This window comes from Rutidosis leptorrhynchoides, chromosome 3, assembly GCF_046630445.1.
Source record: "Rutidosis leptorrhynchoides isolate AG116_Rl617_1_P2 chromosome 3, CSIRO_AGI_Rlap_v1, whole genome shotgun sequence".
Classification (NCBI taxonomy): Eukaryota; Viridiplantae; Streptophyta; class Magnoliopsida; order Asterales; family Asteraceae; genus Rutidosis; species Rutidosis leptorrhynchoides.
The window spans coordinates 619186774-619202325 of record NC_092335.1 but is presented as its reverse complement, the minus strand read 5'-3'; the positions used below and the strand labels follow the sequence as shown (position 1 = coordinate 619202325).

The 15552-nt window shown below is 32.0% G+C and overlaps 1 protein-coding gene across 1 annotated transcript; it reads right to left on the bottom strand.

Annotated features, from left to right (window-relative positions):
- Nucleotides 1-283: 283 nt before the first annotated feature.
- Nucleotides 284-5217, bottom strand: LOC139902274 (abscisic acid 8'-hydroxylase 2-like). Its single transcript, XM_071884915.1, has 7 exons — nucleotides 4981-5217; nucleotides 3921-4242; nucleotides 3686-3838; nucleotides 1944-2186; nucleotides 1040-1315; nucleotides 807-925; nucleotides 284-395 (listed from the first exon to the last, which is right to left on the bottom strand). The coding sequence occupies exons 1-7, from the start codon at nucleotides 5202-5204 to the stop codon at nucleotides 284-286; spliced, it is 1449 nt and encodes a 482-aa protein (XP_071741016.1). The 5' UTR covers nucleotides 5205-5217.
- Between the last annotated feature and the right edge of the window lie 10335 nt (nucleotides 5218-15552).

Genomic DNA, 15552 nt, shown 5'->3' with positions numbered 1-15552 from the left:
ATGCTTGCATCTAACCAACAAAATATTCAACCAAAAGAAGTTGGAGAAATGTGACTATACAAGAACCTAAGTAATACCAAAAACATAGCAAAAGGGTTACCATTAACCATCATATAATTAAGTTGTAGATAACAGTTTTTTGTTACTAGGTCATCTCATTATTTAGCACTGATCATTTCATTTCAATTTCATTCATCTGACTAGCTTCTTATCTAGCTTTATTTATCACTACTGACCGTCCTAGTTTGTACTTTAATCTGCCATTGAAAGATATATTTAGCCATTAATTAGAGGCGTCAACATCATTCAAACGGTGGAGTCTGATAGGCAATCCTTGTTTTGGCACTGGGAAAGGGTCGTATTGTATGCCATCACCTCCTCCAATCACTTCCCATCTGCAAACATTTTTCCAAAGAAATTAATTTAGCATTTGTAGTTTCGTATTATCCTTATGCATAACACTCAAGAACATTAAAGCTATATAGTGCCCAACAAGGTATTAGAAAATAATTCTTCACACACTGTCGGATTGATATTATTGATATTTATAGTAAAATACATAGCTTAAAGATAGATAAATTATAATAATACAGAAACAACATATATGAAAAAAATATCTACACAATATTTAATCTTAACTTGCTCTATAATATTACTGATATTTAACGTGTTCACGAGATGCGTATCACGACCATGATTTGACAGTGATACGTTAATATGAGGTTAGTCCTGTCGTATGTAAAATGGATATCTAATGATCTAAGCGCGATTTAAGAAAATATAATATTTGGTAAACCTAGGCTTGCCTGAAGGAGGTGGTCAAATGGTGTAAAAGTACAAGTATCTCGGCCTTCGCTAGCTCGCTTCCGGGACAAGAATGCGCTCCATTCCCAAATGGCATGTAGGTGTTCGCACGAGGTGCTACCTATAATTTAGGAAAACAAATTAATGCATGCTTAGTAGTTAATACTATAACCGAATGCATATACATTTTTACAAACTATAAAGGTTAACTAATATAAGTCATTAATCAAGTAACCTCAAATCTTGAAGGATTAAATTGGTCTGGGTTAGGGAAGAAGTCCGAAGAGTAATGGATGGTTCGAAATAGAGGAAGAACCTTCCAACCGCGTGGGATCAAATACCCATCTATTTCTACATCTTCAACTGCTTCTCGAAACGTGAATGATAATATGCTTGAGATTCTTAGTGTCTCTTGTAACACCCTACAGGTCACTGGCATGCGTCTAGTGTCATCCCATGTAATCCCGCGGTTGGTTTCAAGTCTTGTGCTTCGGATTTCTTCCTGCTCAATCTGTATTTAAACCGATCATTAATTATTTGATAAAAACACACACACGCACATAAGCCAAGTGCTAAGTGGTGCCACTGACATTGTCATGCCATCGGCCAGCCCTCAAACTCCCACCCTCACTTTTGTCTTGGAATAGCATAATGAAGGACAGAAAATAATGTATTATTGTGTTTGTACATACAGATTTAGGACTTGTAAACTAGCTTATTTAATTAATATTGTGGGCCATGTGATGGTGATACGATAAAGTATGTCATGGTTGGGAGTAATGTGTGACGGTCATGTGATGTGGAGAAAATGGGAAGAAAATATTGATGTGACGATAATGTGGCGGTGTGTGATGGTCAGGAAGGGTGTCTGGTTGGAAGTGGTATTAACAGACAATGATATAAGCCGGATTTTGTATAGCAATGAATACCAATAAAACATACTTGAAACCGACGTCATTTCTAAAGATATTCAAAAACGACAAGATTTTGTCGAATTTATATGTACAAGACAAGATTTTTAATGTATTTTATGCCTTGCTTTTCACTTGGTAATATATGTTTACAAAATATTTAAAAACACGACAAAGATAAGTAATAGCAAGAGATGAGGATGATCAGAAAGTTAGATAATTACATACCTTCACTGCATCCAAGAGATGAGGATGATCATGTAAGTACTTGAGCATCCATGTTAGAACACTTGCAGTAGTATCATGAGCTGCAAATATGACTCCAATTATATTATCTGCTATTTGTGAATCACTCAATTGAATCTCTCCCTTTAATCCCAATAATACCCCAAGCAATCCTCCACCATGCTCCCCATTCTCCCTTCTCTTCCGTATCATCTTCCTCAACTTATCATTCAGAACCATCCTTGCCTGTAATTTCATCATAATAATTCAGAAACTGCCACATTATTTGTAATCTAAGATACTTAATTAATATCCAAAGTGGTATTTATATTTTGTGATATACGAAAAGATATTTCACGAAACGATAAGACATTAAACAAGATTTTCAACAAATTAACGAACTAACTGTATGTTACAAACCTCACCTAACATGATTGTGTACACTAATGTGCATATAATCCCATAATAATTTTCTTAAATATAAGAATTTGAAATTAAAAAACGCATAAAAAGATAAATAATATCAGTTTAGACTACAAATTCTCATATATAAGGAAATTACATGTTCACTAAATGCATTTTAACGTGTGACAGATAAATACGTATTATTAGTAGAGTCTATATATATATATATATATATATATATATATATATATATATATATATATATATATATATATATATATATATATATATATATATATATATATATATATATGGGCAGGATCAATGGGGAAGTAACCAATTGGGGGAAGTTGGGGGAAGCAAAAAAAAAAAAAAAAAAAAAAATTCGTTTTTTTTGAAATTTTTTTCCCGGCATCATGATCACACGAAAATATGAACATTTAGAAGAGACACTTCGTGATGAATGTTATTATTTAGGCGAGAAAACGATCAACAAAAATAACATTCAAGATAATATTGTTCGTGAAGAATATGAACGTTTTTTTTCTCCATGTTTTGTGAAGTAAAATTTAGCCCGATTAAGAGTTTAGGGTTTAGGGTTTAGGGTTTGGTGTTTTGAGTTTATTCCATAAACTCAAAACACCAAACCCTAAACCCTAAACCCTAAACTCTAAACCGTTCGTGTTAAAAACTCAATCTAAATCCTAAATCTAAACCCTAAATCTAAACCCTAAACCCTAAATATCTAAACCCTAATATCTAAACCCTTTAAACCCTAATATCTAAACCCCAATAGCTAAAACCTCAAAATACGTTCGAAAAACACGATAATTGTTATATATTACTTCTTAGAGAGTTTTCCCGCCAAAATAAAAACATTTATCACAAAGTGTCTCTACTAAATGTTCATATTTTCATCTCATCTATAATGTCCGTGAACAAAGTTTTTTCAAAAAACGAAGAAAAAAAAAGTTTTTGCTTCCCCCCGAATGGTTACTTCCCTCTTGATCCTACCACTATATATATATATATATATATATATATATATATATATATATATATATATATATATATATATATCATATCATATCATATCATATCATTATTAATAATATTTAATATTTAATCTTTAATATTAATTTATATTATATTAATTAAATAATTATACATTATTACAGTCTGGAGTTGATGCAACAAGTGTACATGAAGACAAATAATGCCAGGTAATCAGAAATATCTATCTATAGAAATAATGCGTGATTGTTCATATGAGCATTTGAAAAATGCATGCTATTTTTAGAAAGTAATGATAATGATAATAATGTTCAAGCTATCCTCACCTTCATTGCTTTCTTAAATGGAGTTCCAGGAAGATCCAAAGGCATTGAATTGTAACCTTTCTCAATACAATGATACAAATGCTTTAATCCTTCCATCTCATTAGCCTCTAGCTTATTGCCGAATACCGATATCATCGCCACTTCATACGAATACTATATAAAATATGCAATACAATACAATAAAATACAGTACACATGTAAATAAGTTGATTAACAAGGTGTCATAATATTATACCTTCTTCATCTCATCTAAGGTGATGATGGTGTTGTTTTTCTCCCAAAAGGGAAGAAGATTGAGGACAATGTTCTCGATCTCGTGTATCGAACTTTTGATGGCGGAAGGAAGTAATGAAGATTGGATTAATTTCTTAAGAAGAGAATGGTATTGGCCTTGATGAAAAAATATAGCTTGAGGGCCAATCATCATTTGTTTGCTTGAAGGGTATGTAGGTTTAAAGAGATGAGATTGAGTAACCAAAACAGTTTTGGCTATCTCCGGGCTAGATATCATCACACATGGGCATCCCAATATGTGACTTTTAAAGATCTTTCCGTACCTATACATCATATCAACATCAATTAATCATTTTAGTACTCCATCAAATCTTTCAAAGACAGTCCCTACAAGAAAGATTAACCAGTTTAAGATGTTCAACTAACTAATTGAATTGTCAAAATACTTACAAATATACTTACAAATAATATATCCATCCGTTTTACAAAAAAAAAAAAGTGTTCCATAATATTTTTTTATATTTAAGATAAACTTGATAAATATCAAATATGTTATTATATTCGAGTTAAGTTTGACTAAAATTATTTAATATATAAGTTGATCAAGAGTAGTCAATGAATGCAAATTGGAGAGTGTAATGTGTTATTTTATGCATCTTTGACAATTATATGGAATAAGAATAAATAGTAGAGTGAACACTTATTTTAATACGGATGAACTGATAAATATTTACTTTTGAACCCTTTATTATTTACTTGAATTTCTTTTCTTGAAAATAAAGAATAATAAAGAAATGACAATAAAAGAGCCGCAATATTCACTATTTTGGCAAATGTTCTTCATTCATCCAAATCATATATAGATGCTAACATGACACTTGTTCGGTCTAAAAACTTGACCAATGATATATTCATTATTGGTTTTTAAAATTTACCATTAAGTGAAACTATTTATGCTGGTAAAAGTATTGCTTCACTATTTTGACCAAAATGAAAGAAAATTGTGACTCCATTTCGTCAAAGAGAAAAAACATTATAATTAAAAAATGAATGAGCAAAACCTTGTTTGACGTTTTGAGAAGAAAGTGTTGGGATTTTGTGTATAAAGGCTAAGCGTTTCTCCGATGTACGGCCACCCCATTGAACCGGGTGGTAGCCGCCGGTTCATATATTTGGTCGAGCCACGGCGGCTTATGATAAAATTAAACAAAAGTGTTGCAAAGAAGAGGAAAGCTACAAAGGGAGATAGAAGGAAATGTAATGGTGGTGGTGGAAGGGCAGACATGATGGCAGGGCGGAGATACGACGGGTTTGGGCGGTGATTTGATTGAGAAGACAAAATGTGAGAAATATAAGATGAGTTGTATTGTGTATCATGAAAAAAGGTGATGGTGGATTTTGTGTGTATATATAGGGTGGGGTGGGTGGTTGGGATGGAAAGGATTCTAGAAGACAGGTGTCACCAAATTAGGAGGACACTTCACTAGTCTTTAAAAATCTCATTTAAGTGTCATTCAACTAAAATATCCTCATCCATTTATTCATAAAACATCAAATCAATTTGTTGCTCACCATTTCTAATTTAATGGATTTTTTTTTTCTTTTCGCTAAAAAACGATAACTATATTGCGAATTTTTTTTTTGAAAAAAGCAAAAGATAACCGAAGATAAACACCGAACACTAACCGACCAGGCTCAAGAACAACTAAATTGAAACACAACAAAACGAACTATAAAAGTAACTAATCGAGCCAAACCGTACACAACTAAAAACATAATACAACAAAATACTAAAGCCCGACAACAAAACGATCCCACCAAATTAACAGACCTAACAAAAAAGCCGGACCCAAATTACCCGACCACGAATTTACCTTTGCGAGATTTGACAACCCGAGAATTGAAGGATTACGTAGACACATTCCCCGAACCACCACCGAGTAACATGCCTGAAGAAAGAGGGATCAAACCCCACTTTACTAACCCTTAAAAAAACTCGATATTAGATTAGTAGTTTCTTCGTCTACATAGCTTTTCTAATTTAAAAAGTCATAATTTAATAGCTCATCTTCAAAAATAAATTGTATAATTGATTAAATTATATTATATTACCCTTTTATTATGTTACCCTCTATTGTATACTAGAATATGCAACATAAAAAATAAATAAGTACAAAATTAAAGATAATTTATCATTTTATTAAAATAAAGTGTAGTAATTGTGCTTTATTAAAGGGTGTATTATTTTTTGGATCCAAGGGAGTATTAAATAGTGTACAATTTTGATACAGTTCTTCTTTAACCAAGATACGGAATACTACAGTAGTGTAATATGTTTACCCTCTTTGTTCTCAAAAATTGTCCATCATAGTGTTAGTATTTATATATATTTATTAAAATTATATCCATGTGTTTCCCTTAAAAAGAATAATTATTAAATATATATATTTTTTATTGTGTAGCATTCGAGATGTATAGCATTCGAGATGTATAGGTTATAAACCTTGTAAATATTGTGATTTTTAATACAAAGTTGCTTTTAAAAAAAAAAAAAAATTTCTCATAAATATGCAGCTTAAAAAGATGTTATATGCTGCTATTATATTTGTGCATCACTCTTATTCTATTTATTTGTGCATCATGTTCGAGGTTATAAATTAAATGCAGTCAAACTACTCACATTTATCAAATACTTATAATAACAAAAATTCACATTTGTTTTTGGCCAAAACACGATACTTTTTATAAGAAAATCTTTACTGGAAAAAAGAAAAAGAAGAACAAGATAAATGCGGACATGACTTGAAAGAAAGAAACAAGAATCTAACGACGTACATAACTCTAAGAAACGCTAACTAAAACCGAGCAAACACTTCAAACAAACTAAACAACAAAAATTACATGAAATAGTTTTTTAGAGAGAGATTAAACAACAACAATAACAACAAAACTCAATCCCGTATATGCGAGGTATCAGGTATGGGGAGGTGATATGTAGACGATCTTTCCCCTATCCTAGAATAAAGACAAGTTATTTTTTCACCCGAAGTGAAACACTCCTAAAAGTAGAGAAAGTCATCATTCTCAATGTTTTATGGATAGAAATATTGCTTCTAAAAAGACCTCTAGTCTATAATTAGAAAAAAATTTTAAAAATAAAAAATAAAAATAAAAAATAAAACGCCATAAAAATAATAGAATCAAATTTCCACGAATTTTATATCCTTCATGAAATTTTATTTAAGAGATAGATTAAACACTATTTACTATTTGGCGCCTTACTTTACTTTAACTTCGATGTAAACACCAAATTCTCTACACTTCGTTACAAATGAAAATTTAAAATTAGCCCATAATACAACAACAACAACAACAACAACAAAATCCAATTTTGCACCTACGAGATTTGAAAGAGGTGAGATGTAAACAATTCTTCATTTACCCTAGCGTAGAAAAGAGGTCGTTTTTCTAACCACGAGTGGAGAAAAAAATTCTCCATCCGCAGGAAGAGAAAGTCATCACTCTCTCTACTCCAGGGTAGAGAGATTGCTTCCGTGAGGACCTCCGGCCTAAAAAAAAGATATTAAAAATAAAAATAAAAATAAAAATGAGACGTCATGGGAATGGTAGAATCAAATTTTCATGGGTTTTAAAGTCTGCTAGAATTCAATTTAGGCTCTAAGCGGCAGTCAAAACGCCACTGAATCGACGCTTGTTGTTGCCTCAATAAATAGAGTCAAAGTAGTTATATATTATATATTATAATTATATAGTCCCATAATAATTCTATTCTATATTATATATTATATATACTATCAAGGTAGTTAGTAGAAATCTACAAAATTTGAACCATAATATATATTGTTTGATATCATTTTATCATTATTTTTAAAAGTGTTACTAGCTGCCTAAAATAATAGCATAGTTAATCGTTTGAAGTTATTTCTAATATTTAGATCAGTAAAACTCTTACAAAATTATATTGTTAAATTAGTTAATATATTTTGGTGTACAAAATGGTGCATATCTATTACTTACATTATGAAATAGTTAGTTCATTAGCTTTATAAGTTTATGATAATATTACAATTTAAAAAGAACTTTTTTGATGAACAAACTCTAATACTTTTTGACCCACATATGCTAGAAAGTCATGCTTTCTATATTGTAACCCTTCATAACACTTGCACATTTCAACACCTACACTCAAACAATCTTCGATTTCTTGAAGATTACATAGTAGTATAATAATATATAATATAATAATATGATAATATAATATATTATTATATTATATTAATAATTAAATAAATATCTAAACACAAAAGAACTCAAACTCAATTTGTTGATTCCATTGGTTATAAACTGCATTGTGTAACTATTTTTTTAATAAGCTTGTGACGTGTCATCATACGTGTAAGGCCACATAGAACTTGAATGTAGTGCAAAGAATAACATGAGGTAATGCAAATAAACTAAAATAACATGAGTTTACCTTAGATAAATATTACTTTCCCCATAAGGCAATAAGAAGAAAAGATTCTGTAACATGTGCCAGTTATCTGAGATCCCTAGTTTGTAGTATCGATTGTTTAATTATATGTTTGCTAATGAGTCACCCGAAATTAATTAATGATTGCTCGTAATTACTTTAAAGCCTATAAACTTATCTCAAGTCAACAAATTCAGCACTACTATTTGTCATCGCATTGCTAGATGTGGTACAAACTTCGTTATCAAAATAACTAGAACACAAATGACTCACCTCATTCCCTTTTGGATATAAAAAGTTTGACTTAGCATAAAATTATATGATACAAAGTTTGATTTAACATAGTTGAAGAAAATTTACACACTTGAAGATATGTTATTGGTTGATATTTAAGTAGTGATAGTGTCCATAGGTATTAAACAAACTTTGAGTGAGGGAATGAACTCTATTTATAATGGGGCTTGATAATGATGCTAATTGTAACATTAATTTTAATAATTTCACCACATATGTACATTAATAAATTTTACAAGTTGTAGTATAAAACTTATTAATGCACACATATGACATCAAAAATGATAGTATAAATATCACAATCCATTTGCTATCAAGACAATATTTTAGAAAGTTCTCACAAGCCAAAGAAGTGAGAGCATCAGGAATTATTCTCCTCCAACCAATGAAGTTCGATATTAGTCAATGACAACGCAAGGGGCAACATGAGACAAGATCAATTATTAGACAAGATCAATTATTCGTATATTAATTCCATGTCGGGTGACACTCAAGTAATTCCATGTCGGGTGACGCTCAAGTAATGTTGTGTGGAGCTTGTGACGAGAGAAGTAAGTTAATCATGTAGCCGAAATTTGGTGTCAATTTCCCTAAGGTTACGTACATCGAATTGGTTTTAAAATGATTGGATGCTGAAGCGTTTAATGTGAAATTAACTTTGTAATTTCATTCCATACTTCAAAACAATTACATAAGAGTGATTATACACATCAATTGCGCTTCACGTGCTCTAATTGAATCTAACTAAATGTAACGACTTCCAATAGCTTTTCTAACTGTACGTAATTAACATAATTTACAGTTACCACCTCCTACTTTACAAAACTACAAAAGTAACGCTGAACTTTATATTTGCAAACGTAATCCTGAAATTTTATATTCTTCATAATGATTTTTAAAATGTGATGCTTGAGTCTAAATTATTAAAAGCTTCGTGTTACTCATCCTCTATTAGTGACAAAGATGTATCTGATTTGAAAACGACCATATGAGAATTGAAAATTGAATGAAATGAAAAAAGCGGATCGAGAGCGGATGTACTTATAGAGAGCTCATATTTACAAAGATACTTGATCAATGAATATAAACTATTCCTCAAAGTTTAGTCTAAAAATTTTAGAATAATTTTAATTACGCTTTGTACATGAAAATTATGAGTGCTAAAAAATGATAAAAGTGATTGGATGCAAAAATTTGAAGGAATTCGATTCAACAAAATGTAAATTTTTCTAATCTCCATTCCATGACAACTGCGATGGATTTGAATTCCAATAAACCTTGAATCCACCAAGACTCGAATACTCTTACAAACATCATCTCTTTCAATCTTGTCTCTTTCAATCAAACATCACCATCTTTACCATCCCTCCAGTTAACTGTCACAATTATCGTCTGGTCAGTCACCACCATATACCATCAGGTCAGTCAGCGGCGACATCACCGTAATTCTTCCACAACTTTTGCTTCATTCTTGTTGATTTTGATATGTGGTTGATATTGATGAAGAATGTCTTTATAATAAGGTAATTCCCAACCATTACATACTTTCTTTCAGGACTCCGTGCCTCATCAGCGCCTCATCAGAATTTTCTCACCAGGATTAAACACTCTCAATCATGACATAGTTCCTCATAAAAATTGGGACCCACTATAATAATTAATTAACCAAGTTTCAAACATTTGAGCTAAAAGTACAACATATTGAGTTATGTCTCAAATTTATGATGTATGTTGCATTTTGTATTAGTGATGTAAGTGGTAATGGTATGAAGTATAAATACGATTACTAGATTACCATACCTAGATACTAAGTCTTCCCCTAACAATTAACACACAAAGTGTGTGTTTTCCTTTCCCCTCTCCCAACACATCTCCACTATCCTTTAATTTTGGCACAAGGTTGTATCGAAAACTGTTACTACATCCGACTATAGCATTTATCATCATCATCATCTGTTTCTATAACGTCCTAAATCTCAGACCATAAAACGAATTTTTTTTTACTGGGCTTAACCGCGGCGCGACCACAAGGACCCGCGGCGTGGCCCTACGTAGTACCTGATGGTCAGGTTTTTGCTCAATTCTGTTTCCCATTTACACGTGGCGTCGCGACGCGACTGTAGGGACCCGAGGCGCGACCCTAAGCTGGAACTGAGCTGGAACTGGTTCCAGATTTTTGACATTCTTAAAATCCCTTTTTAACATCAAACTTTAGCTTTTTCAAACATATCCCCTTTACAACTTTTATCCACATAAACTAAAGCATTTGAACATCATAACAAAACGTTAAAGTTACTTGGTCGTACACGACCCGTTACATAAATTAAACATATCATTTTGACTCATTTCGACTCATTTCATTATCAATCAGAGTTTACTCCGACATACATAAATCTATTATCAACCTTATTACAAAATCTCCTTGGTTACTTGGTTTAATTCAAAACATTTAGCTAACGTAACTCAAGGTCAATACATGCATTTATCCAAACATAATTCAATTAGAGACTTACATAACATTTTCCATGCTATAGTGCTCCATCTAGCCCCTTGGCGGTTCTTAAAGATCGGGATGCACTTAGGACTGTTTACTAAACATCAAATCCTTCACATGTCGTCGAAGCGACCCCCTTATCATCCCTATGCTTACTCGAACTCAAGGAAGGGCTCACTTGGATCAAGGTCTTCACCAGTGGCGGTACTTAAGGTATCCCAAAGGTGGTGTCCGCCCACTCTGAATTTTACGGAACAAAAATTTTACACAAAAAAAATACTAAAAATAAGGTTTTTTTTAGTGTTCGTCCATGCTGAGTATGAAAGAATTAAAAAAACTTTACACTCGCCCCACCTGTATCCAAGTTTAAGTTCTGCCGCTGGTCTTCACTTCGCGCTACGCTTACGTACAAGCCCATTGATCAATCTTTCATTTCTTCCCAAGAACCTACAATCATGACAACAACTAATAGGGAGTAAGCATTATGCTTAGTGAGCAACATAGTAGTTGGAAATATATTAAATTAAAACATGTTAGACTTTAAATCATTCATAACCCGCTTCCTTGGTAGATTGTCCCCTTTTACAATGATGGTAGATCTTTGTTCGGGCAATCAAATCTATGTCACGCTGTACAACACGCTTTATAAGAGACATTAGCATGACATATTTCATAATGCAATACATACACAACATTTCATCTTCCATAATTCATCATTTATATTATACTTACCTCACTTACCCATTTATGCGACATAAAAATGTATTTTCACATACCTCTTTTGATCTTCTTAACCGATGCGTCCTCTCGGGTCCACTTTGACATTTAGTCAATCATGGACTCTTATTTCATTATTTCACCCGTTTTCTTTTCCTTTCCCAACCTATTAAAGTCTTCTTCAACATCTTAAGATTTAGTTAGAAAAACATCACATCGACAATAAGAATATCGTCTACCATATTCATCACTAACTAGTCATTAACAATTATACTTTAGTAATTAAACTAACATGATATGCTTCTATGAACTCACGAATTAGTCAATAGACACTTTCAAGTTTTTCCTTAACAAATTTTATACTCTACGCATCTACATCGAAAACTTTTCTCACAAGTATTAAACTTTCATTAGTATCGTTATATTCTTCATCGGTTAATTCATATAATATCAATCATTACAATACACTTGAAATACTTAGCACATTGATTCTTAACTTATTAAAATTCTTATCTTTCTCAATTTCCACATTCGGGCATAAATTACAAAGTTTACTTCATCAACATCTTTAACTTATTTATTACCGTATACAAAATGCATGCTCCATTTGACAATAATATTTGTAAGCTTAGCAAACAACACATCATAATGTAGAACATATAATTAACACATTAATTAGAAAATGAATCTACTTATGAGACTCACCTTGGCCTCTTTTGCACACTTGGTCGCTTTTCTTCCCTTGATTAGCTCCTAATAGCAATGTTAATCATGTTAATAACTTACTTAACACATAAATCCGCTCATAATGCCATTAGACACCAAAGGTAGCTACTAGCTTAATTTTGACCCAATTAAGCTTTTGACCGATTTTGACTCAAGAAAGGAACTTGAACCATTACACTACAAGTGGTAATTCATGTTCAATTAACTTTCTAATAACATGGACACTTGCGCCATTCCCAAAATTCCAAACAATAACACTTCATACAAACTTTACACAATTTAACCATTTAGACAGCCCTACATTTACAGCAGATTCTGACCCATTTAAGCTTCTGTTTAGCATTTAAAAACTTGTTCATTGGAAAGGAGACTCAAAGACCTTTTCGAAAAGTGCTCATACGCCTTAAACGGAGCCACGGTTAATTTTATACGAATTTTACAAAATGAAGTTTTGTGCATATTTTTTACTTAGATGCGGATTTCATCATACTTTAACCAATTCCAACTCAATCCAACACATAAACATTCTCAACAAAACCAAGTTACTTTCATGTACTAATAACACTATTATGAATGGTTTTTAACACAATTAAATCATCATACAAGGCTAATAACATCATGAACATTACTAGTTCTTATCTTAGGCATTTTAACAAACACTTGGTGTGCATAAACTCATAATGACAATTAACAACTCTTAAAATCACCATTTTCCAAAATGCAATCACTTATAGCAAGTTCATACATGAACTTGCACTTAAACATCATTTAAATTCGTTTTAAGCTTAAATTATGCACAATCACAACATATAACAACTCATTTAACTATAATTTCTCATAAAACATAACCAATTTGTGAAGAATAAGACTAGAAGTTCATACCTTAGCTTTTAGGATTTAAGAACCCTAATTGTGCACAAATGAAAAAGAAATTGAAGATTTGCATCTTGCTACTATGATTTATACACTCAAGACTACTTTAATTTGTGTCTGCATGTGACTAATTCTTTACATTTTTGAAGGGTTTCTTCCCTTCTTCTTCTTCTTGGTCGTGACTCTCAACACACACAAACACACTCACTAATTTTTGCAACTGATTCAATTTCAGCATTTTCTTTTATCAGTTAACTCAATTATCTTTTCACTTTTTGCACTTTCTACCTTCTCCACCATAAACTAGTTTGTGGCGGTCCTTAAGCTAACTTGCATCTCTAGTCCTTCTTAACTTTAACTAACAAACCTTAATTATTACTCAATTTATTTTACTAGATAAATGCTAGAACATAATAAATCATTATTAAATTTTCTTATAAATTAGTACCTTAAATATTTGGGGTGTTACAACTCACCCACCGTTAGACCGTTCGCGTACTTGTGAACCATTCTTGATGCAACGATGGATAATACTTCATAAGCCATTCCTCGGGCTCCCATGTACATTTGGAACCCTTTCTAAATTGCCATAGAATCTTTAATAACGTCACCGTCCCATTCCTTACTATATTCTTAGTAGACTCAAGATTCCTCGCGTTTTACTTAATTCTCCTTCTATGAATTCCTTTAGAACCATGATGCTATGAAAGATCCACTGACCAAAACAATAGACATCAGTACCTCATGCAAATCTATCACTTTTCAAGGGTACGCTTTACACGCCGCTTTCGGAGATGAAGCTCCCTTATTATGAAAAATTCAATAGTAACGTCCCGCTTGACATCGCTAGTCAAAGTATTTTAAGTAAGTTCGTCACCAGGTTGATTTTTGTCTCTTCCCTTATCACACTTGAGATGAATTTATCAAAAATCTAGTGGCATATTTTTGTCAGTATACCATTTGGCTCTTTCTTTCTCCATAATAACAACAATTAAAACCTCGACATGGGCAACCTAAACACTTTCAAGAATCCATTGTGGCGCCACGATCAATCACACTTAACCTTCAAATCTTGGTGACTAATCTTGTAACATATTGCATCGGGCATTTCGTTAACATTTCCTGGGAAAAACTAAAATTTTACCCTCATGATCCCTTACTCGATTGGCTCAATCATTTTTGTTTCTCAACTTGAAGCTTTCAAGATAATCATTCTAACTTTTCAATTGTATCTTCCATTACATAAATGATTAAATTACATATGGGAATACAAACCTTGCTCATTGAGTGCACATAAGGAAATTGGTGATCCTTCATTACTTATTCTTCAACCTTTAATGTGAACTCTTGAAAATAACGATACTTTGATCGATAGAGTTTGTTCAGTTGCCTTCGTGTCTTTTCATCCATCAATTATGCATTTCATAGTTCCTGCGACTTATGATCCTCACACATTACACATTCCTTGATATAAAACTTAGATTTCATTATTTGCATAAATATCATTTAAAGACCACATTAACATTTATATCTTAGCAACTTTGACTTTTTCTCAAACATTTAAACTTTAACTCGTTAATTATATCTTATTGCCCCGATCTTAGCATCATTTGACTTGGTTAAAACTCGTTAATCACATTAACGTAATTTTAATTGTTAATCATTGTCACATGAGAGTACATTCAATCTACCTTTGACAACTAATTTTAGCATGAAGCTTTTAACTCCCATTTTTTTTCGTACACATACAATACTTATATCATGTTAAATGTCTTTCCAAGTCAATACGATTCATTTCATGCAAAAGCTTTACTTCATGCTGTTTAATTTAGTAAATCTCAGGATAAATTTTGCAACCTCCATATGATTGCTTAGCCATTTGCTAAGTCTTATACTTACTCATGTGGTTGCTTAGCTACACACCAAGTCTTACACCTCATCATATGGTTGCTTAGCCTCGCACTAAGTCTCACACCTTGTCATATGGTTGCTTAGTCACTCGCTAAGTCTTACACCTCATCATATGATCGCTTAGTC